At 55.9% G+C, this 21,674-nt stretch overlaps 2 protein-coding genes across 4 annotated transcripts; one reads left to right on the forward strand and one right to left on the reverse strand.

Annotated features, from left to right (window-relative positions):
• Position 1: 1 nt before the first annotated feature.
• On the reverse strand, positions 2 to 6,299 carry MAP3K12 (mitogen-activated protein kinase kinase kinase 12). The gene is given in 14 exon segments (XM_014480250.2): positions 2 to 748; positions 1,138 to 1,411; positions 1,501 to 1,571; positions 1,735 to 2,359; positions 2,535 to 2,672; positions 2,791 to 2,907; positions 3,034 to 3,143; positions 3,399 to 3,507; positions 4,205 to 4,363; positions 4,518 to 4,676; positions 4,951 to 5,142; positions 5,334 to 5,517; positions 5,856 to 6,257; positions 6,260 to 6,299. Coding segments are annotated over 14 exon segments (2,679 nt in total). The 3' UTR covers positions 2 to 649.
• Positions 6,300 to 16,186: 9,887 nt separating this feature from the next.
• On the forward strand, positions 16,187 to 21,635 carry TARBP2 (TARBP2 subunit of RISC loading complex). Of its 3 annotated transcripts, none has more exons than XM_070370867.1 (9): positions 16,187 to 16,467; positions 17,020 to 17,184; positions 17,977 to 18,079; positions 18,675 to 18,770; positions 19,337 to 19,409; positions 19,642 to 19,759; positions 20,055 to 20,182; positions 20,835 to 21,036; positions 21,204 to 21,635. In XM_070370867.1, exons 2-9 carry the CDS (start codon positions 17,025 to 17,027, stop codon positions 21,359 to 21,361), a joined length of 1,038 nt encoding a protein of 345 aa, XP_070226968.1. In that variant the 5' UTR covers positions 16,187 to 16,467; positions 17,020 to 17,024; the 3' UTR covers positions 21,362 to 21,635. The 3 variants fall into 3 exon arrangements, with proteins under 3 accessions (XP_070226968.1, XP_070226966.1, XP_070226967.1); XM_070370865.1 differs by having other exon boundaries at positions 16,190 to 16,467; positions 17,015 to 17,184; XM_070370866.1 differs by lacking the exon at positions 16,187 to 16,467 and adding an exon at positions 16,576 to 16,714 and having other exon boundaries at positions 17,015 to 17,184.
• Positions 21,636 to 21,674: the final 39 nt, after the last annotated feature.

Raw genomic sequence — 21,674 nt, forward strand, 5'->3', positions numbered from 1 at the left:
CTGGGCCTGCATGGAGTGGTTATATTTCAAGGTTTTTCACAGGGGTTACAATATGACAGTCCCCACCCCAGTCAGGCACCAAGATAAAAGTAGGGACTTAAAACAATACCCCGGTTCTTCAGCCTGAGCCATCACATGCTTTCACAATCTCCTGGCCTCCCCTAGGCCCTAAGCCAGGGCTTGGGCAGAGAAATGGAGGGACAAAGAAATTACATTGCCACCTGAGAAACCTCAGAGGGGAGGACCCAGCCTTAGCCTCCCTCCTCCCAAGTGCAAAATGTGTAAACAGAGTAAACAGAAAACAAAAAAAAGTGCAGTCTAAATGGCTCCCTTTCCTGCTCCTTAGGGTTTGGGCAGAAAAAGTAAAGGAACATAGGCAAGTTGGGCTTTCATGTTGCCTCACCACTGGTTGAACTCATGGGGGTGAAGCAGGAAGGGGCCAGTTTGCCCTTAACCATATCTCTAGGGCAGTATTTATCCTTCATTTCCACAGCTGCCAGTGTCCCTAGAGTTTATCAGGTGACTTGGTTAGGGGTCAGTCTCCCTTGAGCCCAACTTACGGCTGGGACAGCCCTGTCTTTATTGATTATGTGGCGCATATATATTACTTATATAAATATTTCTCTATGTACAGGGATGAGGGTGGCTTTCACGGAGGGAGGGAGGCTGGGGGCCGCAAGGCTTCACCGCTGTTGGCGTTGTCCAGTTCAGTGCTGTCACAGTCTGAGTCCTCAGGGTTGGGAGGGCCCTGGAAAAAGCAGAAAAGCAGTGAGGTGAGACGGCATCTCTTGGCAAATCGCTTCCTTCAGAATCCACTGACATCTTTGTAGTAACAAGTTAGTGATTTTACTGTCTCTAAATTTCAGTGGTTCAGGCCATTCTCCAAGGCACCAGACTGTCAGGATTTCCCCCTGGTTGCAATTTATAGGTAGCATGCAAGCAACCTTATTAAGTACTCTAAATCTCCCAGAGTCTAACAGGTGAATATCTGCTCTTCAGTATGGGAGGGAACAGCTTCAGCTACAGAGTGACAGAGGTTAAGTACCTCTCTCTCTGGCCTGTGCATCTGTCAACCCAGTAGCCCTCAAATGATCAGGCTGTCTCCTCCCTGGTCAATACCTGGTTGGTGTGACGTACCTGCTCCCCTCTGAGTAGGTCGTGGTGTGGGACGGGCAAGGAGCTGGGTTCTGGGCCAGTAACCACCTCAGAAGCTGGTGGGTCCAGTGGGATTTCTGAGCCCTGCGAGCACATGTCATCAGACCGTTCATCCGGCCGCTCATCTGTGTTGGTACTGCCAACTTCAGGTGTGCCACTGGGGGAAGGCTCACTAGCTGTGCCCTCCTCCCCATCTGATGGATTCTCTGAGCTGAAGGTAGATAGTGACTGGCGCATTTTCAGGCCCTGAGGCCACCTGTTTGTGGGAACAACCAGGGTCACAGCTTGACTACACCTTGCAGTGGAAAGCGAAGAATGCTGTTACCTCCTAATTCCATCACTCACCTCTGGCTTGAGGCCAGTTCCACTTCACTGTCCACCTCTCCTTCCTCTTCCTCTGATGAGATGCCGCGTTTCTGCAGGAAAGATGAGTGACTGGTCAGAGGAGGAAAGAGGTCAAGAACTCAGGATAAGGAAACATGGTTATATAGTGTTAGGAATGGCTTGAGAAAAAGAACGGAAGGTGGGAGCTACAGTGGGGAGAAGGGAAGGGGAAGAGGTCAGGCAGCATCCGTTTACCTGACTTCGGGTGACAGCAGCCCTGTACAGCAGTGCGGCTGGGGTCAAGTGCTGGGACCCAGCCCGGCTTCCTCCCCGTCCCGCCGTCCCTTCCCTTCCAGTTCCCAGCAGCCCTACACTGTCACCAGGTCCTACTGGTGGAGGCGGCTCCCCTTTGGCTCCCCCTGGTGAATCCGGGCTGGTGGAGCCAGGTGCTGAGCCCTCGCTTGGGGGCGTGTCTCCCCGGGCTGGAGGTGGTGAGCCAGGATCCCCAGCTCCCCCTGTAGCCCCCCGGCCCCGGGCTCCCAATGCTGCTGACAGCAGATCTGGCGATGATGAAGACATCTTTCGGAGCAGGAGATCATGGTGGAGCCCACGGAGGGCTGGAGGGCAGGCTTCCCAGGCTGAGGGTCCCCCGCCTAGCCCCATGGGGCTTCCTGGTCCCCCAGGTTCATGGGGTGGCACAGCTGCACGAAGCCCAGGCAGGTCCCCACAGCTGCCCTTGGCGCTGGCCTTGCGGTGACGAGTCTTGCCACGGCGACTCCGTCCTGGTGAGGGGGGGCCCTTAGCACACCCAGGAAGCCCCACCCCACTCAGGGCTGCATCTAGTTTGGGTAGCAAAGACTCAGTCTTGAGGATATCTGGCCTGGTGGGAGAGGGAAAGTGCAAGTTGGAGATGTAACACATTACTTAGGCAGTAAAAGGCACCTCTCTCCCACCTAAGTATCGTCTTCCTGGCATTCTTGAGCCCTACACCTGTCTCTCCAGCACCCCCTTGCCATTCTGGAACCGTGGCACTTGTCAACTCTGGTTGGTCCTACCTTTTGCTGTGGGGCGACAGTTTCTGTGGGACATTCCTCTTCTTGATTAGTTTCTCCATCGTGTTCCCGTGCAGCAGGCCCCGGGAAGGGTGTGACTTAAGCAGACCTGGACACCGCCGCTCTAAAGCTTGCTCCCTCCTAAAGACAAAACGCCTTAGGCATGTGACGAGGGAGCTGGGCCACGGCTCAGTAGACTCTGGGAGTCAGGTACAGCTTCAGAAGATGGGAATTGGTGCGTGAGGGCATGTGTGGTTACCTGAGTAGCTCCCGTTCCTTCAGCTCCAGCTGCAACATAAGGGCATTAAGTTCCATGTACAGGTTGTTGGCTCTCTCCAGTTTCCGCTCATAGTGTTCCCTAATGTCCAGGGCATGTCTGAAATGGGTAGAAGTGTTTAGAGGTGAGCTGGCTTCATCTGCTGCCATCATTTATCCCAGTCTCTGGGAACCGCTCTACCGGCCCTGCAGTTGGTGAAGTCACCTTGCCAAACACAGCACGCACCTGAGCTCCTCCCTCCTCCGCATCACCAGCTCCTCTTCTAGGCGGTGCAGACAGGTCCCTTCTGACTTAATTTTTTCAAAATGCAGCTTTACCTCTTCACGCCACTCTGCCTGGGGGTGGAGAGACATTTCGCAGTGAGGGACATCCCTTTACCTGTCACACCTGTAGGTGCCTGTGCTGCTGCAGACTGTGGTGTGTGGCAGCAAAAAGGATTGGGGCACGGGATCAACCAAGACAGGTCCCAGCCCTTCAAGAGCTGATCTACCCATCCCCAGCCACCCTTCTTCCCAGCCTCCCCTCAAAGGGTATCATTATCTCTGCAAAGAGAGGGAGCCGGGGCATTCATCTTCCTCTCCACAGCACACCTGGGACTTAAAGTAAGTCTCCTGGGGTGTGGAGAGTACGTCGGCTGAGGCAATGTCCAGATGCAGCAGGATCTGTCGGAATGATGGGCGGTTTCGTGGTTTGCTGTTCCTAGATGGAATAAAGTTTGGGGGGGGGGGAGGCATTTCAGGAAGGAATTAGAGCACCCTTTCCCAAAGTGTGTCCTGGTCCTGGAGAATCCAACCCTAGAATGTTTGCTGTGACAAAAGGATTCCCTGGTCAACTAGCCAGGACATGTTACAAGCTGTCTGTAGTACGTCAAAGTCCTGCAGTAAGGAAACCTATTTAATCCTATCTTGCAACTTGTTTGCCAAAACAAACCTTTTTGAGTAACTCCATTAAAAAAACACTTTGGGAAATGGCTTAGTGAAAAATTAGAAATCTCCCACCTTCCTCCATGGTCTAGGTTCCAAACAAGGATGCAGGGCCCTGGCCTTCCAGGGAGTGTCCTGAGGCAGTCTACTTGAGGTCTAGCCAGCCGTGCTTAGCGGCTGTGCTGGGCCTGCACTGGCACTTCATAAGCACCCTCTCTATCAGACGCTGCTGTCCCTATTTTGCAGATAAGGAAACAGGTCACACACACCCCTGCAGACTACTGGTCTCCCCAGCTCCTCTCAGTTCTTTATCCTAGCGCCCCTGATCCACACTCTGAGTCCTAGGGTCTTGGAGAGCCGTATCTGGGAGCCCAGTTCCCCTTTCCCTGTTGAGGATTCTGGGCCTGGATGCCCGGATCCTGGGTGCTGGCTAACCATCATCCATACTCCCTTGCTTCCCAGGTGGTCCTTACCAGCACTGGCGAAGCAGGATTTTGAAGCCGTCTGGGCAGCTGGAGGGCACAGGTAGATGGAGACTGTTGCTTCCCACACCCCAGATGATGGCTGAGGAATCTACGTCTTTGTAGGGGATCTCACCAGTCAGCAGCTCCCACAGCACCACGCCAAAGGACCTAGGGATGAGAGGGGACAGCACTTTGGAGGAGGCCCTCCTCCAGAGGCCCTGCTCACTGCAGGCTCATCTCACTTGCACTCAGGCCCTGGAACAACCCTCTCCCCACCCACCGCTGGCCACCTGCCACCTTCAGTCCTCAACCTGGCCCTCACCAGATGTCAACCTTCTCAGACACAGGTTCGTTGCGGATCACTTCAGGGGCCATCCAGGCTACTGTCCCTGCAAAGGACATCTTGGTGCTCTTGTCACTCAGCTCCTTGGAAGTGCCAAAATCGGAGATCTTCACCACATCGTCGTAGGTGATTAGCATGCTGGTAAAGAGTGTAGTCAGCTGGGGTCCGCGCCCCTCCACGCGCCTCCTCTAGCTGCAGCAACTCTTACTGTTTGAAGTCGTTTGGGACACCCGGAAATGGAGGGCTTACCACAGCCTTCTCAAGATAGGGCTGTCACTTGGGAAGGGTTTCTGACATGGCCATGTGGACTTTAGGACAGGGTCTGAGAGCAGGGAGATGGCCACACTGCCCTGGGTGGGGACACCTATGGGAGACTGCACAGGCGCTTCTCCCTGCTCGCTCGCTTACTCACTTGGGGGACTTGAGGTCCCGATGGATAATCTTGTGCAGGTGCAGGTAGTTCATGCCGCCGGCGATGCCCATGGACCAGTCAACCAGCAAGGAGGGCGTGACGGGGCGGCCAGCCCGCAGCACCTCGTACAGCTGGCCCTGGGCGCAGAACTCCATGAGGATGCAGTAGCAGGGAGCCTGGGTGCACACACCCCTGGGGGCCGAACACAGTGGGATGAAGGCCTCAGCCATCCCAACAGCCCTGTGATTCACACCTGGTACCCCCTTCCCAACTGTGCCATTTTGATACCCACTTCAGGAAGATCCCTTGCTACCCAAGTAGGTCTCTGCCCTCAGAAGAGTGCGCTGAGGGGAGAGTACCATGGCCCCTGCCCTGGACCTTACTTGAAGGTGATGATGTTTGGGTGCTTCAGCTTTCGCAGGTGCTTGATGTCAGTTTCCTTCAGGTCCCGCACCTTCTTCACAGCCACCTCCTCCCCATGGAAGCGCCCCAGGAAGACGGCGCCCTGGGCCCCTGAGCCCACCCACTGCAGGTCCAGGATTTCCTCAAAGGGGACCTCCCAAAGGTCTGTGGACAGGAGGCACAGTGCCATAGGCTCAGAGAGCCACACTCAGGGCCTTGGGGTGGTCAGGCACTGGGGAAAGCCTGGGGTTGGCTGAAATGACTCAAAGAGGGTGAGGCAGAAAAGCAGCTAAAACAGGCCAAGAAGGTTAGATTTGAGGGGATGGGAGGAAATGAAGAGGTGGCCTAAAATAAAGCTGGGGACTCAGCAGCTGATGGACAAATAAGGGGCGGGGGCTGGGCTCGGGGGGGTGAAAGGGTCATCGGGCGACTTTGGTGCGGCTGTCCAAACACATCTCGGGCTCAGGGAGACGGGAAAGGGCCCCCTTATGGACACAGCCTACCTTCCTGCTGCTGCTTGTGCTCCGTGGAGTAGGCTTTGCCGATCATGGTCCACACAGGGCGCAGGCAGCCGAAGAGGCCCTCCAGGAAGCCGCTGCCGCTCTGGCACTGGAGCCGTACCTCATCCGCTCGGACCCTGGACGCCCGACTCTCAGGGGACCCAGTGGCTCCCCCTGGGCCCCCTGCATCCTGCTCGTGGAGCTGCAGGACACTGTTGGCAAAAGGCTCAGGGGGCGGCTCTCCACCTGGGGAGGGGCTGGGCCCGCCCCCGCCCTGACCCCCGAGTGGCACTACGTCTCGGAGTACACACTGGGTGGGCGTCAGGTCCTTCTCGGGGGTGCAGTCGGAAGTGTCTGGGTCCAGCTTGCGCATGGATGCCTCGCTTAGGGTGGACACAAAACCCCAAAGGAAGGGGAGGGTGTGCGGGTCTCATGGAGGCAGGCCATGGCCTCTGGGCCCCAGTGTGGTGGTAAGCGGTGGGCCCTGTGGAAAAAGAGGGAGGAGCTGTCAAAGCCACAGGTGCCCAGCTCAGGTACATAGAGGCAGAGGCACAAGTTGGGGAGCTGGGCACACAAGAACACTCCTAGAAGTAACACATATTTTAGCTTCAGGTACCCATCTTCCTCCAAGTTTCAGCTGGGACCCATCTTGGGGAACCTGATACACAGGCTTCCTCTCTAGCATCTATTAGTAACATAAGTCTTCCTTCAGTTCAGTTCAGTTCAGTTCACTCAGTCATGTCTGACTCTTCGCGACCCCATGAATCACAGCACGCCAGGCCTCCCTGTCCATCACCAGCTCCCGGAGTCTTCCTTACTCAGGTATATAGGCAACATACCTAAGTATCACTCTCAGGTGGATACAGCTAACAGCCCTGCTCAGGTAGATACTGGGGAAGTATGTCCCAATCTCAAGTATGGTAACAGACTAGATCCCTTCTCCCTGTAAGAGTGCTGTAACTCACCTCTGGAAAACATGTTTCTTTCACTTGAGGCTCACATGCACACGAGTGTTGTATTAGGGTCTTTCAGATACACAACTTTTACTTTGAGTCTCAATCTTACACATGTTAACAGTACATGCAGGCCTCCCTCACACCGAAGCAAAGACAGATGACACTGCTCAGACTCTACCGCTCAGGCACTCTCAATGACATTTCCACCCCTCCTGTGTACATGTGATACACCTGGGCCTCACACTCATGTACTCGATATGTGATCCTGCTGAGAGTCTTATCATAAGGCACACTCAAGGCTCACAACTGGGTCTCTCAGGTGCTCACAGCTACACACCTGGGCTGATCTAAGCAACAGCTGATCAGCTCTGTGCCCAGCACAGACACAGAGGGAAAAAGGTAGAACTGTCCGAGGAGGAGGCAGAAGCTGTCAGGGCAGGCTGTGTAGCCTGCTCACTTGGTCCCCCCTCTCCACCATCCCCCCACCTTGTCCCTCCCATTAGTCCAGCTGCTCCCTCAGGGCTCACTTAGAGAAGGGCCTATCTCCTTTCCTCTTCATTACTCTGTCCCCTACTACCTAGCTTTCCAATCAATGGAGATTTGTCCCAATTGATAGCTGACCTCAGCCAAGCTGTATCTGAGCCTTGATTTCTCCAACTGCACAAAAGGACAGACTAGCTATCGTTCAGGCACAGCAGATTTTTCAGCCTGACGGAAGTCATCTCATCTCCCATCTCCCACCACATCTTACCAGTTACCAGATTCTGAGAGGTAGGGATTTCGGAGGCCAAAATGCCTCTCTAACACTACTCAGTATAGTAGCGTCCCTCCTTGACCCCTTGCACCGGAGCTTCTGAGTCACTACTGGAGAGGGGTGGCAGGAATCTACAATAAAAAGGACTCCCTGGGTGGGGATGTATGCACAGAGAGGCTTGGCACCTCTGATGGGCTCAGCTCTTGTAACAATTTCCAGGCCTCTCAAATACCTAAGTGTTTAACAAGCACCTGAGGTGATTCTTATGCCTGGCACATCGGTAAAGACCAGAACCAATGCCTTACTAGTTTCTCCTCTATTCCACATTACTGCCTTAATCCAGGCCTCAGTAGCTGTCACGTGACCTAGGACAACTGCCCCTTGAATGGTCTCCAAGTTCTTCCAAGATCCCCCTCCACCCCATTCTCCACCCACCCTTTAGAAGGGTCTTTCTAAAGCACAAATTGGCCTTTTGGAGCTCCCCTTTTCTTCAAACCCTCTAGGAGCCCCTCCTTGGTCCTGGAGCCTCACCTCCATGCTCTTGGCCCCTCCCCAGCCTCATCTTCCATTGCTGTTCGTACCCAGGCCCTACTGAACTGAGCCTGTTCCCAAGTTCATCAGGTGTTTGGGCCAGGGCCCCTAATGAGAATGGCTCACACTTATGGAAAGCTGCCGCCCATATTAGCCTCTGTTATAGGTCCATTAGCTTATTTAATCCTAAAATCTCTTAAATTAGGCGTCTAAGTTACTCTCATTTAACAGAGGTATTAGAGGTCTTAAATAACCTGTCCTAAGTACTTCAGCTAGGATGAGGCTCCAGCTCAGTGCCCAGTCGTTCTCAGTCTGGAAGGCGCTTCTCACATACCATCTGTTGTCCTCCAAGTTTCACTTCATCCTGGAAGTGCCCCCCCTCCCCATGCTCTGAGTTAATGTCCAGTCTGAGCTGTGCTTCCTGCATGATGGCTCCCACCATCCTGGAGGCACAGTACGGTGGGGAGTCCTTTGAGAGCCTGTACTCCTGAGAGTGACGACGCCACACGGGATCCCAGGGCTTCCAACAGCATCCAGAGCGCATGAAGGTGCCCAGTTAGGTGCAACCACTGTTCTATGCATCCGAGGATCGTCCTAAGGACCACATGTACTAGCTCCCTCACTCCTCAGAACTCTCCAGGGAAGGAGGTATTATTATAGGTCTCTTTACACTCTTGAGAAAACCGAGGCTCAGAAAGATGAAATCCCAGCCTCCGGACCCCCAACATATCCTGCGAGATAACGGCGGCTTCAAGGAGTGAGATGCACATAGTAAGACAAACGACAGGCCAAGCAACGTGCCAATTCGCTGGAGAACGTCCGCTGGAGGACCCGAGGGCTTTTGCCTGTGCCTCCTCAAGCCGGCCGCCCCTTTGGGGCCGCTGAGAACGAAGGCTGGGGCTCCCGGCACTCCGCCCGGGCGGGTCTGCGGGGAGGGCTGGCGGGACTGGGGCGCTCAGACAGCTAGAAGCCAGAGTGAGGGCGGTTCGCAGCGGAGAGGAAGGGGTTACGGCCCCAGCGCCCCCTCCCCCTTCCCGACCTCCTTCCTGGCCGTCACGTGGAAAGGAGCTGGGGGCGGGGCGGGGCGGGGCGGGGGCCCGGCCGTGAGAGGAGGGGGTCCGGGAGGGGACGCAGCGGGTTGGGGGAAGCGCTGGGCGCTGCGGCGTAACCATGACGACTGGACCCGAGGCGGCGCGTGAAGTCACCGGGACAAGATTAGCCCGGAGTCACGTGAGCGGCGACCGCGGGGGTGGGGCCGCGCCAGGGCCCCGCCCCTGACCTGGGCTGGCCCACGTGCTGGTTGCGGGCTCGCAGGCAGGGACCACCGACCCCAGCCAGCCACCGCCTCTGCGTCCCGTCTTCCCCATGTCCACCCCCGTCCCCGAGTGCAGCGGAGAGAGAGCTGTGGTGGTGAAGAGAGGGGACTTGGGTCGGCATTGGGGGTGCGGTGCCATAGAGAAAGCAGGAAATGGGAAAACGGGGAGACTGGACAGGAGAAAGGGCGAAAGGCAGACCAGAAAAGGAGGGCCTGTCTAGCTGAGAAACAGAAGAGCGTGAAACACTGGGAGAGGCAGTCCTAAGAAGGATGGGCTGAAAAACTGATTTGGGAAGCAAAGGACACGGAAAAAGGAGCTGAATGAAAGGGGATTGAAAAACAGGAGATCTGTGCCCTCCCTGATTCCTTTCGTATTTAGAAGCTGAGTTCTGAGTAGGTACAACACCTGGCTTTGTAAAGGAATTTTTCAGCCTTCATCTGGTGTTTGGCAACCAGGAGGCTTAGGCATAGAGAGGGTGACACGCTCCACGACACTTGAAGCCGATCTTCCCTCCAGCTGCCCAGGCCTCCCCAGGGGCCCCTCCTGTATCCAGGGCCGGCAGCTGGGGAGAGAGAGAAGCCATTTCACCTGTTTGTCTTTTCGGGCAGTGGAAGAAGCTGAAGAAGTAGTGGATGGGACCAAAGAAAAGGGAGAGAACCTAGCCAGGCTCAACCCACCCTTTCCTGGTTCTCAGGCTAATGACAGCTCTTCCAGATTGACCTGAAGGAGTGAGTGTGGTGTGCACGTGCGTGTGTGTGGTGAGGGGAGTGGAGGTGGCGGAGCTGAGGCCCCAGGGAATTCTAGTGAAGGAGAGATTCCTCTCTCCTGGCCCACACCCTCTCTGTGTCCTTTATCTCTGACCTGCCAGCTGTGTCCCACTGCCCCCCAGCTGGGCCCTGGCGCCGAGGCTTTGGAGGGGGATATCACGGCTAGGAGCCCCTGGCCCAGACACCCGGTCACCCGGGGGGAGGGGAGCTGTCTCCCTGGCCATCAATTATGCAGAGTGTGGGGGAAGGGCTGGGATGTGACAGGAGCGGGTGGACCTGTCAGTCATTCTGTCACCCATGTTTATCAAATGCTCACAGTGCAGAATTCTGCTTCAGATTGGGTATGGGGCAGAGTGGCCCGTAAATTATGCAAAAGAGGCTCTGTGGGCACCGGGGAGGGGGGGCCCCAGATCAGTTTCAGGTACCAGATTCTCTGTTTGCTGGTGGTACTGTGGGGGCAGGGAGTACCCCCCCCCAACCTTGGTTCTCCTGCCTGAAAGGCTGGAGGCCTGTGGCAAGGCAACCCTTTAAGTCCTTTCTCTCTCCCTCCTGTTTAACAGCAGAATGTCAACGCCAGGCTGCTTGTCTGGCTGTCTTGGGGGTTCAGTTGAGAGGCCAGGCCATCTGTCTAAGTCTTGGGCTCCCATAATGAGCCCTCGCCACTGTCTTGGACTCTGTTTTGCACTCAGGAAAGGGAGGAAGATTCCCCATCTCTCTTGAGTGGGGGTGTAAGGAATGTCTTCCCAGGGAAAGGAGCCCCAAGACACTCCTGAGAGAATAAAGGACTCTAACCCCTCCTGGCCAAGGGTCCTGGCGCCAGGGTTATTCTCAGCTGGAAAGAACTGTAGCTTGTCTGTTGTGTCCTCCTGAGGGGGGAATGCTTTCCCCTGAGAGCCAGGGTAAAACTGGAGATCACCCCTATCTCCAGGCCCCCAGGCTCACACAGGTCCAGCCCCTAAACCTCTAGCCAGCACCACTTCTTCCGGTAGAGTGGGTACCGAAAGGGCTGGGAGGGAGCAGTACTACTTAGGAAAAAAGGAACCAGCTTTGGATTTGGAGAGATCAGAACTAGAACCTTGGTTTTGCCACGAATTAGTTTAAGGACCATAATCCCTCTGAGATTCCCACCCCTACCTTATGGGGTAGTGAGGGCTAAGTAAGATGATGTAGGGAATGCCATGAGCACAGTGCCAGGCTCCTGGCTTTGTCTTTCTGGTTGGCTGGACACCAGGTCTTTGTAGATTCTGGAGTCTGGAGAGGCCGTCTCTTCTCTCTGGTCAGAAGGGAGACTTGGGTCTCCAACCTTCTATTTCCCCAGGACACAACTTGTTTTCAGGTCCCAGGGGAACCAGGTCCCAAAGGCAGTGGTGTGCTAGAGGCCCCCCGTCCTTCCTCTGCAAATCCTTATGTCCCACCTCCTCTGAACTGAGGGGGAAGGCCTCCTTCTCTGCACCCTGTCGTCACCCCATGGCTCTCGTGGCCCAGGATCACCCCTCAGCCCTACCGTTAAGATGTGAGGGGAAGGGGAGGCAAATAGCAAGGTATGGTGGCTCATAGGGGTCCCTGCTACTCAGGACTTCAGGTGAGCCTGGAAGAAGTTCTGTGTATTTTTAACAAATTGTTCCTGAGCCGGGTGCTATTGAAAAAGATATGGAAGGACAGATACCAATGTATAACCATTGCTAAGTAGATGGAATTGTGGGTATTTTTATTAAGAAATTTAAAAACCTATTTTAAGTTGAAAAAGAAGAAATGAAAATTACAGAATGCCTATTATTGATTTCTGTCACCCAGCCTTGGACAGTAAGACAGGGAGGGAACATGGATGACCTGAGAAGCAGAGTGGTCTGGTTGAGGGCCTGCCTCTGCTCTTGACCACAGTCTCCAGCTGGGTGACCTGGACTACGAGACTTTTTTTTGGCCGCGTGGCATGAGGCGTGTGGGATCTTAGTTTCCTGACTAGGGACTGAACTTGTGCCTCCTGTATTGGGAGCGTGGAGTCTTGACCACTGGACCACCTGCAAAGTCCCTGCCTGAGACTTAACAAACCTCAGTTTCTTCATCTCTAAATGGGGGCTCACTAATTCACACGGTGGCAATGCAAGCTATTATGAGGGTAAGAACACAGGCTCTGGGTCAGACAGACCTGGATTCAAATCCTAAACTCTCTGGCCACTGATTTTTTGATTTTGAACAGATTACTTAACTTCTTTAAGTTTCAGTTTCCTCATCCCTAAAATAGAGATGATGATCACACTATCTCTCAGTATTTTATGAGTGGTATTGAGATAATCCAAATAAAGTTCATGGGCCTGTTACCTGGCATACAGGAAGCTCCCTATAAACATTAGCATATGGAAAGGACCTAACAAGCAGCAGTAGGTTTTTATAAATGGTGTCCCTTCCCTTCTTTCCCCTGTCTGCCTCGTCAAAGCAAGAGGCAGCGGGGAAGGTACAGATGGAGAGTTGGGTAAACATAGGGGATAGAAAAGGGAGTAAGGAGAGAAGGAACCAGAGGAAGATCCTTAGTCTACTCTGGAGTAAGCGCCCCTGCCTCCTCATCACCTTTCCCCAACACACAGCTGCCCCTAGTTCTTCTGGGAGCAAATGAAGCAGACAGACCAGTGTCTGTGGCCAGCTATCGTGAAGCTCCTGTGTCCCCTGCTGGTGTCATTTCCATACTATTCTCTGTTCTGCCCCAACAGGGACTCCTGAAAGGGTTGATTCCCTAATCCTTTCTCCCAGCCCAGCAGGGCAAGGTGGGACTGCCTGTGCTAAGTCACAGGGCGAGTCCATGTAGTGGGTACTAGAATTTAGGGTCCTCTTCCTGGCAAAGCCAGAGTAGCACATCATCACCGCTCGGGGAGGAACCTACAAACAGCAGTTGGATTTTAGACGGGTTCTGCCTTCCTTAGCTGGAAGGACACCCAAGAAGTCCTGAGCCACTTCTTTATGTAAACTTGACTCTCCTGCCTGTAACTGGGTTGAATTACAGGGTGGATATTTAGTTGCTTGTTTTCACAAGTGCTGGAGTTAGTGTCTCACACCATTGGTCTTCCCAGCATCCCGCAGTCCCTATAGTGAGTGAGTGGATGCGCTGCCCGGCTGGAGAGGGCAGAATTTTTTTCCACCCTTAAGTGTGAGATAGGACAGAGCAGGCCCTTAAGCTTCAGAGAAACTTCAGTGTCTGGACAGGAAGACCCAGGGCTTTTACTCAGGTCCTTTCCTTCCTGAATCCCTGCTACTTGCCTTCCCTAGGTATGACCCTCTGGCTGAAACAGCAGAACTCTCAAAGCCATGGAGTCCATTCTGTGAGCTGGAAGGGAAATGGTGTTTAGAGGGAGGCACTGACTGTGGCTTGAGAGGACCCTGAGTGCAGGAGAGACCTCGTGTGCACCCCTTCCTAAGGCCCTGACCCACTCTCCTCCCAAGAGGGAGCTAAACGGTGGGACTTTTCCTTCAGTTCTAAGGGACACCCCACTATTTCCTTCCATTGTCCATGCACACTCTGACCCCTTAGCCAAAGCCGTGGTTAGAGGAGTTTTAACTCTGTGGAAAGGATTCTTGCTTATTTTTAGGCCAAGGAGTTTAAAGAGTGTGTAGGGAAAAGGGAGGAGGTTCATGAAAGGCCTGGGCTGGGGAAATGGGTTAGAGGAGCCAGAGCAGATGGAGAGATGGAGAAGGGAGAAAGCCATATATGGATGGGGGAGGGGAAGATGACCATCACCTGGGCATCCAGGAACAGGTGCTGTCTGCCTATAATCCTCAGGTCCAGCCTGCAAAGTGTGCCTGTGCGCGCGCAAGGGGTGGGGAGGGGGAGTGAGGGGCCTATGAGGCCTTGTCCTTCCTTTCCTTTCCTGTGGGGCCGAAACTCTTCCTCCTCCTCCTTCCCATTCCCTCTTCCTGAGGGTGAGTGGGAGGAGAGGAAGATGTTCTCTTGCCCGCTGTCCTTTAAGTCTGTCCCCCAATCATCCTCCTACCCCCACCCCATACACTCCTTTCCAGCTTTGGAGGCCCTTCACCTCCAAGCTGGGCCGCGGCGTCCCTCGGCTCGGCTCCCCTCCTTCCCATCCCCACAGGCGGCGGGTCCAGGTCCCCAGTTCCTCCATCCCGTCTCAGCATCCCCGCGCCACCCTCCCCACACCCCTCCACATCTTGCGTCCCGACCCTCCCTGGGACCTGGATCCCAGGACCCAGACCCATCCCTGCCCCCCACCCTCCACAACTCGGCCCGGCTCTCACCTCGGGGGCTCCGCGGCCGCAGCACAAAAGGCGGCGCTGCTGCAGCTCGGCTCCGGATGCTGCTCCCGCCTCCTCCTCCTTCTCCTCCTCCTTCCCGCCTCCCCCCGCTGCCCTCGACCGGACCAGGGGCGCCGTCACAGGCGATGCTCGTGAGGTGTCCGGGTGCACGGGTGTGTCAGTTCCAGCTTTCTCCCCCCACCCCCCGACCCCAAACCCCGTCCTCACACGGCTTGAACTCCCGCTCCTTCCGAGGCCCCCGCCCCAGGCCCCCCGGGACGGACACGCCCTGAGCGGGGGATGCTGCGCTGGAGCCACGGCCTCTTAAAGGAGCCCGCTGCTGCCATCCGGCACGCTCCAGGCTAGTCCCTGGCCCGTCTGGTCCTCGCACCTCCCTGCTGGCGGTGACCTGGAGCGATCCCACCCCCGACCTTAAGCCCTATGACCGGTCTTATAAGCTCCCTCCTATACCCTGAAACAGCAACCCCTCAGATGGGAACCCCCTCCTCCGCTCAGCGCTCTTGCATCGCTCCCCCTGTCAAACGATCTTGCCTGTCTTCTTTTCCCTAATTGCCACCACTCCGGGTCCACCAATTGGAATCCACTCAGCTCAACGCCCCGTCCCTTTCCAGTGTTCCTGGATGACCCCTCGTTTTTATTCCAAGATTCCATCGGACCTCTAGCCCCGCACGGAGCAAGCCCATCTCGTCTCTGACCCATTCCCAGAACCCTCATTAGAGTCAGACATTTTTCGTGATTTCTTTCCCTCCAAGGTCACAAAAATTTCCCTACATCTTTCGCGCTAGTGGCTGAGACTTTGGCGAGGAGGAAATGGAACTCTGGGACCCAAAAATACGGGTTCTGTTCCGCACAGATAAGTCGATTAATCTTAAGAGGCCAGAATTCTCTCTTGCCCTCTCTTTAGCTGAGATCCGGGACACATGGCAGAGGGAATAAGACCACTATGTGCCTTAGTCCTTCTAATCTTGTCCCTTATAGCTAGATTCTCAGGCCCCGGAGGGTATCTCGTGGTGTAAGGGGAAAAGGTGTAGGTCCATTCTAAAAAGGCTTTAGAAAATAAGCGGAAATCGACAGCCTGCAGAATTAATGAGAAGGGTGGTGAAGGACAACACAGGAAAAAGAAGCAGGTTCTATAAGACGAAGGCCCGAGCGCCAGAGGATTAGGCCAAAGGCTGAGGTGGAACTGAGACTGAGGTGCACCAGGATTTACAACAGCCCCAGCTCAGAGGGGCAGGGAATAGTCGCCTCCCGCGTCCAGGCAGGGCCCACCCTCCTAGACTGCAAAGTGTCAGCAACCGACAGCGGCCTCTCACCTGGGCCAATCACAACCTTTTCTCAAGAAAGAGGCGGAGTCAAGAGGGTTGACTCTTCCCTTGTCCCCGCCCCTTTAGATGAGGTAACCAATCGCAATCCACCTGGAGCGAGCACGCAAAATCGGGACTAGCCAATTATGCCGCGAAACTTTTCGCGCATGCTGCCTCCCAGCTGCGACAGTGATGGCGCGCGAGCTCCTGGGTTCTGTAGTTTTCTCGGTACCCGAAGCATCCCTCCCCACCTTCCTAGGCTTGAGTTCGCCCTTACTGCCCCGCCCCCAGCCACTTCCACTTTGCTGGTACGCATGCCCCGAGTTCCAGCCCGGGGTGAGGAGACGCGGAAGGAAGGAGGCGGGACGTTGTTAAAAATAAAAAAAACAAAAAACCACCCTCAACTCGGGAAGCGACAGTGGAAGGGTCCACTCCTCCCAGAAGGCGGTGCTGCCTGCCTGAACGAACCACGCGGAGGGTTGTGGGGCGGATAGCTCCCCTCCTGATGGAGGCTCATAGAGTCCGGTGGGCGGGGGACTCCATATCCCAGCATGCCCCGCGGTGGGCCCGACCGGCCGCGACTTGGGGCTTGGCCCCGGCCCTAGCTCGTCGGCGGTGTATTGGGGCGCGTGGAGGCTGCAGTCACGGTGGCGCCTGCGGGGACGGAGGAGGGAATGAGTGAAGAGGAGCAAGGCTCCGGCACTACCACGGGCTGCGGGCTGCCCAGGTGAGCCGCCTGGTACCGATCCCTGCAGGGCGCAGAGCTTGGCGCGGTGCGGAGAGAGTAGCGGCGCGGCCCCAGCATGCACCTGGCCTGAGGGTTGTTCCCGGCAAGCACTGGGGTAGTGGGCCGTGGTTCCCGGCATGCACCCCGGCAGTGGCCACTGCCTCCAGCTTTAGCTAGTTGGGGTTGGCCCGGTTCCCAGACTGCACTGGGGCACTGGGCTTTATGCCCCCGACATTCAGTGCATTTGGTGGGTACTGGGTTCCTGGCCTGCACTGTGTCAGGGGACATGCACTTCCAACCTGCACTGGGGTACAGGATCCCCCGCCCTAACTGAGACAGGAACAGTGCTTTCCCTGCTTGCCCCGGGGCAGTGGACCCTGCTTTCCCAGCCTGCACCTCTACTCCACTTTGACCCCAGCCAGTGGCTGCCTGAGGTTTCCTGGACCCAGTGTCCCCCATAGTGTGCGTGGGTCTGATAATGGCAGTGCTTGGCCAGGTGGGTGCAGAGAGGGGAGATGTGATGAAGGGTCTGTGCCCCTACCCCCAGTATAGAGCAAATGCTGGCAGCCAACCCGGGCAAGACCCCGATCAGCCTTCTGCAGGAGTATGGGACCAGAATAGGGAAGACGCCCGTGTACGACCTTCTCAAAGCCGAGGGCCAAGCCCACCAGCCTAATTTCACCTTCCGGGTCACCGTTGGCGACACCAGCTGCACTGGTGAGGAAGGCTTGGGCAGCCTGGCTGGGGTGTGCATTCACAGGGCCCCATTGGCTTTATTGCTTGGAGTCTCTTCACGGTCCTCTTCTCCAAGACCAGTGAGGGAAGGAGAAATTTTAGGGGAAAAATCACTGACTGGATTGGGAGAACAGGTCTGTGAGGAGGTACCTAGGACTTAGGAGAGTTAGAAGAGCAAGCAGAACTGGCACAGTGATTGGGCAGATCGTTGTCATCCTAGAGGAAAAAGGAGATAAATCGAAATCTCAGTGCAGCATTTGGGGGAGTGAGTGCCTGCTGTGCTGGACTCTGTTCCAGGTGCTTAATCAAATTCCACTTAATCTTAAACCTTGGTCGAATCCAGTGATGTAGGTGGTAATATTTTCATGTTGAATGCGAGGAAACCAAGAGAGAGATTCAATGGCTGGGGCGAGGCCACATTTCTAGTAAATGGCAGACCCAGGCTTCGACTCTGGAGCCTACACTTTTACTATTTTTCCAGCAATCTCTATTGAAAGAAAGTGCTCCCCAGAGGAAAGTAGGACAGAGCAAAAACTTCCAGGTGGCTAACCTCAAGGACAATTCTACCTGGCATGACTTGATTTGGGGAACTTGTGGAAAGATAAGGGCCCTTCCTTCTAGCGGTTAGAGTAACACTTCTAGCGTTGGGCAAGGGAGGTTGGTGAGATGGGGCTTGGTTGATTCCCTCTGGTTGTGAGGAGAAAGGCTGTGGGATGCTGGTTTCTTTTCCATCCTTCTAGTGACCTCCAGTATTGCCCACACCCCCTCTCTTAGGTCAGGGCCCCAGCAAGAAAGCAGCCAAGCACAAGGCAGCTGAGGTGGCCCTCAAACACCTCAAAGGGGGGAGCATGCTGGAGCCAGCCCTGGAGGACAGCAGGTGAGGGAGGAACGGCCGAGGATCCTAGAGGCTCTGTCAGGAACCCAGGCCCCTGCGTCAGCCCCTCTGCCCCATAGGCTTCACTTGGTGACACTGAACTGCCTTGACGTGGCTGCTTCCTGAGAGCTTCCCCTGAAACCTGAGCAGGATGTTTCCAGGGCTCCTGCTGCTGTGAGGGATGCTGGGAGGCAGTGGCCAGCCGCAGTGTGGGGTTGTGGCTGTGGTTTGGGTCCCAGGTTGGGCCTGGGGAGGGAGAGGGGTGGAGGCTGAGGCTGGAGGGGGTTGCTCCCCAACATACTTCTCCTCTCCAGCAAGATGTTGTTCCCTCTTCTGCACTCAGGTTGGCGTTGGTTGCTCCCACGGTTCTTGGGTAGGAAGAAACACCCCTTCCACTTTTCTTAGTATTTTTGATCAAGTGTTTGACACCAGAAGATCTCAGGTGGAACTGGTGGTTGAGCTTCCCTGAGTTTTTGGCTTCGGTAGAAAGAGATTTTCTTAGGGGAGGGCAGCTCAGGAGGACCTGGGTACCCCACCTTTTATTCCCCACCACCACCCCATGTGGGTGTGAATCAAAGGCCCCCTTCCCCTCGGGAAGTTCTTTTTCTCCCCTAGATTCTTCACTGCCTGAGGACGTGCCGGTTTTTACAGCTGCGGCGGCTGCTACTCCCGTTCCATCTGCTGTCCCAACCAGGTATCTTGTCTCTCCTGACTGCCTGAGGAGGGTGGAAAGGGGTCCTAGCTCCCGGCCTCACAGCCCTTAGACCCAGGCTGGTCAGGCATGAGGAAGTCTGAGAGTGAACAGAGGATGGAATAGTTGGGGACCAGAGTTTGAAGAATTTGCACCAGCTGGTAAGCTCTTGAGACAGGAGGTAATTTATAATTTGGCAGTACCACGTGGATAGTATTTGACCACGCTAAAGGTCTTCCTTGTCCCATTTTCTTCTGAATTGGCCGCGTGATGGTCCTCTGTTTGAGTCCCATCAGGTGCTTCTGGGGACTGGATATACTCTCCTCTCCACTGTCCTGTCTAGGTGGTGATCAAGTGTTCCAGAAAACTGAAATGAGCCTGGGACCTGGAGGAGACCTCGTCGGGGGGAGGGGGCGGGAGGTGGGCTTGATGTTTGGAGAGACAGCTGCCTGCCTGGTGGGGAGCAGGGAGCTGGCAGTGGGGAAAACAAGAGCAGGGTGGAGGACTCCTGGGCAGCCGCAGGAGGAGCCAGCCCCCTCAGCTTTGGCCCTGGGCCCTTTTTCCTTCAGGAGCTCCCCCATGGAGGTGCAGCCCCCAGTCTCTCCTCAACAGTCTGAGTGCAACCCGGTCGGTGCTCTACAGGTGTGCCGCGTCCTCGTTTCCCATGCCTGCCTGCCTGCCTGCCTGCCTTTGCTTTTACCCGGGGCTGTGGGGGAAGCTGATCGGGGGCGGGTACCCTGTTCTGAGGGCTTTTCCCACCCACCTCCCTTTACTCCTGCTCTAACCTGGAACCTGAGACTCCCAGGATGGGAGCGGGGAGGATGTGAGGACTCCTCTCTCACACTCTTGCGCGCCCTTGTTTCTCCCTTCCAAGGAGCTGGTGGTGCAGAAAGGCTGGCGGTTGCCTGAGTACACGGTGACCCAGGAGTCTGGGCCAGCCCACCGCAAAGAGTTTACTATGACCTGCCGAGTGGAGCGTTTCATTGAGATTGGTAACTGGGCGGAGGGGAGTGCTTGTAGTGACTACCCCGCAGCACTCCAGCCCTGGCCAGGGGCAGCTCCCAGCTTCTCTCTACGCTCCTGGCTGAGACCCCAGCTTGGCTGCTGCTTCCTTGCACCCTTTCTTGCCCTCCTCTTCTGGCCAGCCAGGTTCCCGGGTGCCTGGCAGGTCCTGAGCTCCCCTTTTCAATTGACAGCCACTGAGGGGACCCTCAGCCCAAGTTTAAGCTGGGTGGAAGCAACGGGTCTATTGGGAGCCATAATTCAGCAGCCCTCTCCCCTGTGCAGGCAGTGGCACGTCCAAAAAGCTGGCAAAGCGTAACGCAGCGGCCAAAATGCTGCTTCGAGTGCACACAGTGCCTCTGGATGCCCGGGACGGGAACGAGGCAGAGCCTGAAGACGATCACTTTTCCATTGTGAGTGGCTTGTGGGCCATGCCCCATGCTCCATCCTCCATGCCAGGGCAGGGCACTGAGGACTCAGGTCTGTGACTTGGAAGTGAGCCTCCTGGGCCCCAGGCCTCCTCCTGCCCATTTTCCTTCTGGACACAGGGACCCCTGGGCCCCCTTTCAGCCTCAGCTGTAGGCCTGCATGGTGAGTGCTTTGGGGGAGGGAGCTGGCCCAGGGCAAGGGACCTGTAGGCTTCTGTTATTGGAATAAGAAAGGCTGCCTGACCATCTGGTCCACAGTCTAGTAGTTAGAAGGGGCCACACAGGGATTGGGCTTCCCGGTGGCTCAGTGGTAAAGAATCTGCCTGCCAAGCAGGAGACATGGGTTCGATCCCTGGATCAGGAAGATCCCCTGGAGGAGGAAATGGCAACCCACTCCAGTATTTTTGCCTGAAAAATTCCATGGACAGAGGAGCCTAGTGGGCTACAGTCTGTGGGGTTGCAGAAGAGTCAGACACAACTTAGAGACCAGACAATCCAGGGATTGATTGACTGGCAGGTGGGGAGGCAAACAGGAGGAAGCATTCTTTGGGCTTTTCTCTCCTTGGGCATAGAATGTCTCTTCAGGGCCTGGTTTCAGAGCCCCTGGCTGCATCCTTCCCCCTCCCTGTCTTGTCAGGGTGTGGGCTCCCGCCTAGATGGACTTCGGAACCGAGGCCCAGGCTGCACCTGGGATTCTCTGCGGAATTCGGTGGGAGAGAAGATCCTGTCTCTCCGAAGCTGCTCCCTGGGCTCCTTGGGCGCTCTGGGCCCTGCTTGCTGCAGTGTCCTCAGTGAGCTCTCTGAGGAGCAGGCCTTTCATGTCAGCTACCTGGATATTGGTATGGCTAGTCGGGGATCGGGGGCCGGGGGCCGGGGGCCAGTGGGGACTAGACCAGAGCAAGTATGGATGGGAATGAGGGCTCGGGAGGGCATGACAGTGACATGGACCTTCCCCGGTGCTGCCCTCCTGCCCAACACTGCCTCCCTCTTCTCTCTCGGTCTCCAGAGGAGTTGAGCCTGAGTGGGCTCTGCCAGTGCCTGGTGGAGCTGTCCACACAGCCGGCCACCGTGTGTCATGGCTCTGCAGCCACCAGGGAGGCAGCCCGTGGCGAGGCTGCGCGCCGTGCCCTGCAGTACCTCAAGATCATGGCGGGCAGCAAGTGAAGCCATGACAGGACTCATGAAATACATCCTCTGCTCCCTGCTCTTCCTGCGCCCGGCCTGTGCGCCTGCCCAGCTCTGGTACCGCCTGGAGGTGCCACCTCTACCTCTGACACAGACTGCAGGCTGAGGAGGGCACAGGGTCAGGAACCAGGGACCACAGGGCCTCAGCTGGCCCAGGTTCTGCCATCATGTAACTGGTGATGACCAAGGGGAATGAAACTGGGGGCTCTCCCATTAGAGCCCCAAATAAATGTGCTGCTTTTTGGATTCTTCAGTCCTGGTCTGTTTCCCTGAGTGGTCAGCAGCAGAGGGG

The sequence above is a fragment of the Bos mutus genome, chromosome 5 (assembly GCF_027580195.1).
Source record: "Bos mutus isolate GX-2022 chromosome 5, NWIPB_WYAK_1.1, whole genome shotgun sequence".
Taxonomy (NCBI): domain Eukaryota; kingdom Metazoa; phylum Chordata; class Mammalia; order Artiodactyla; family Bovidae; genus Bos; species Bos mutus.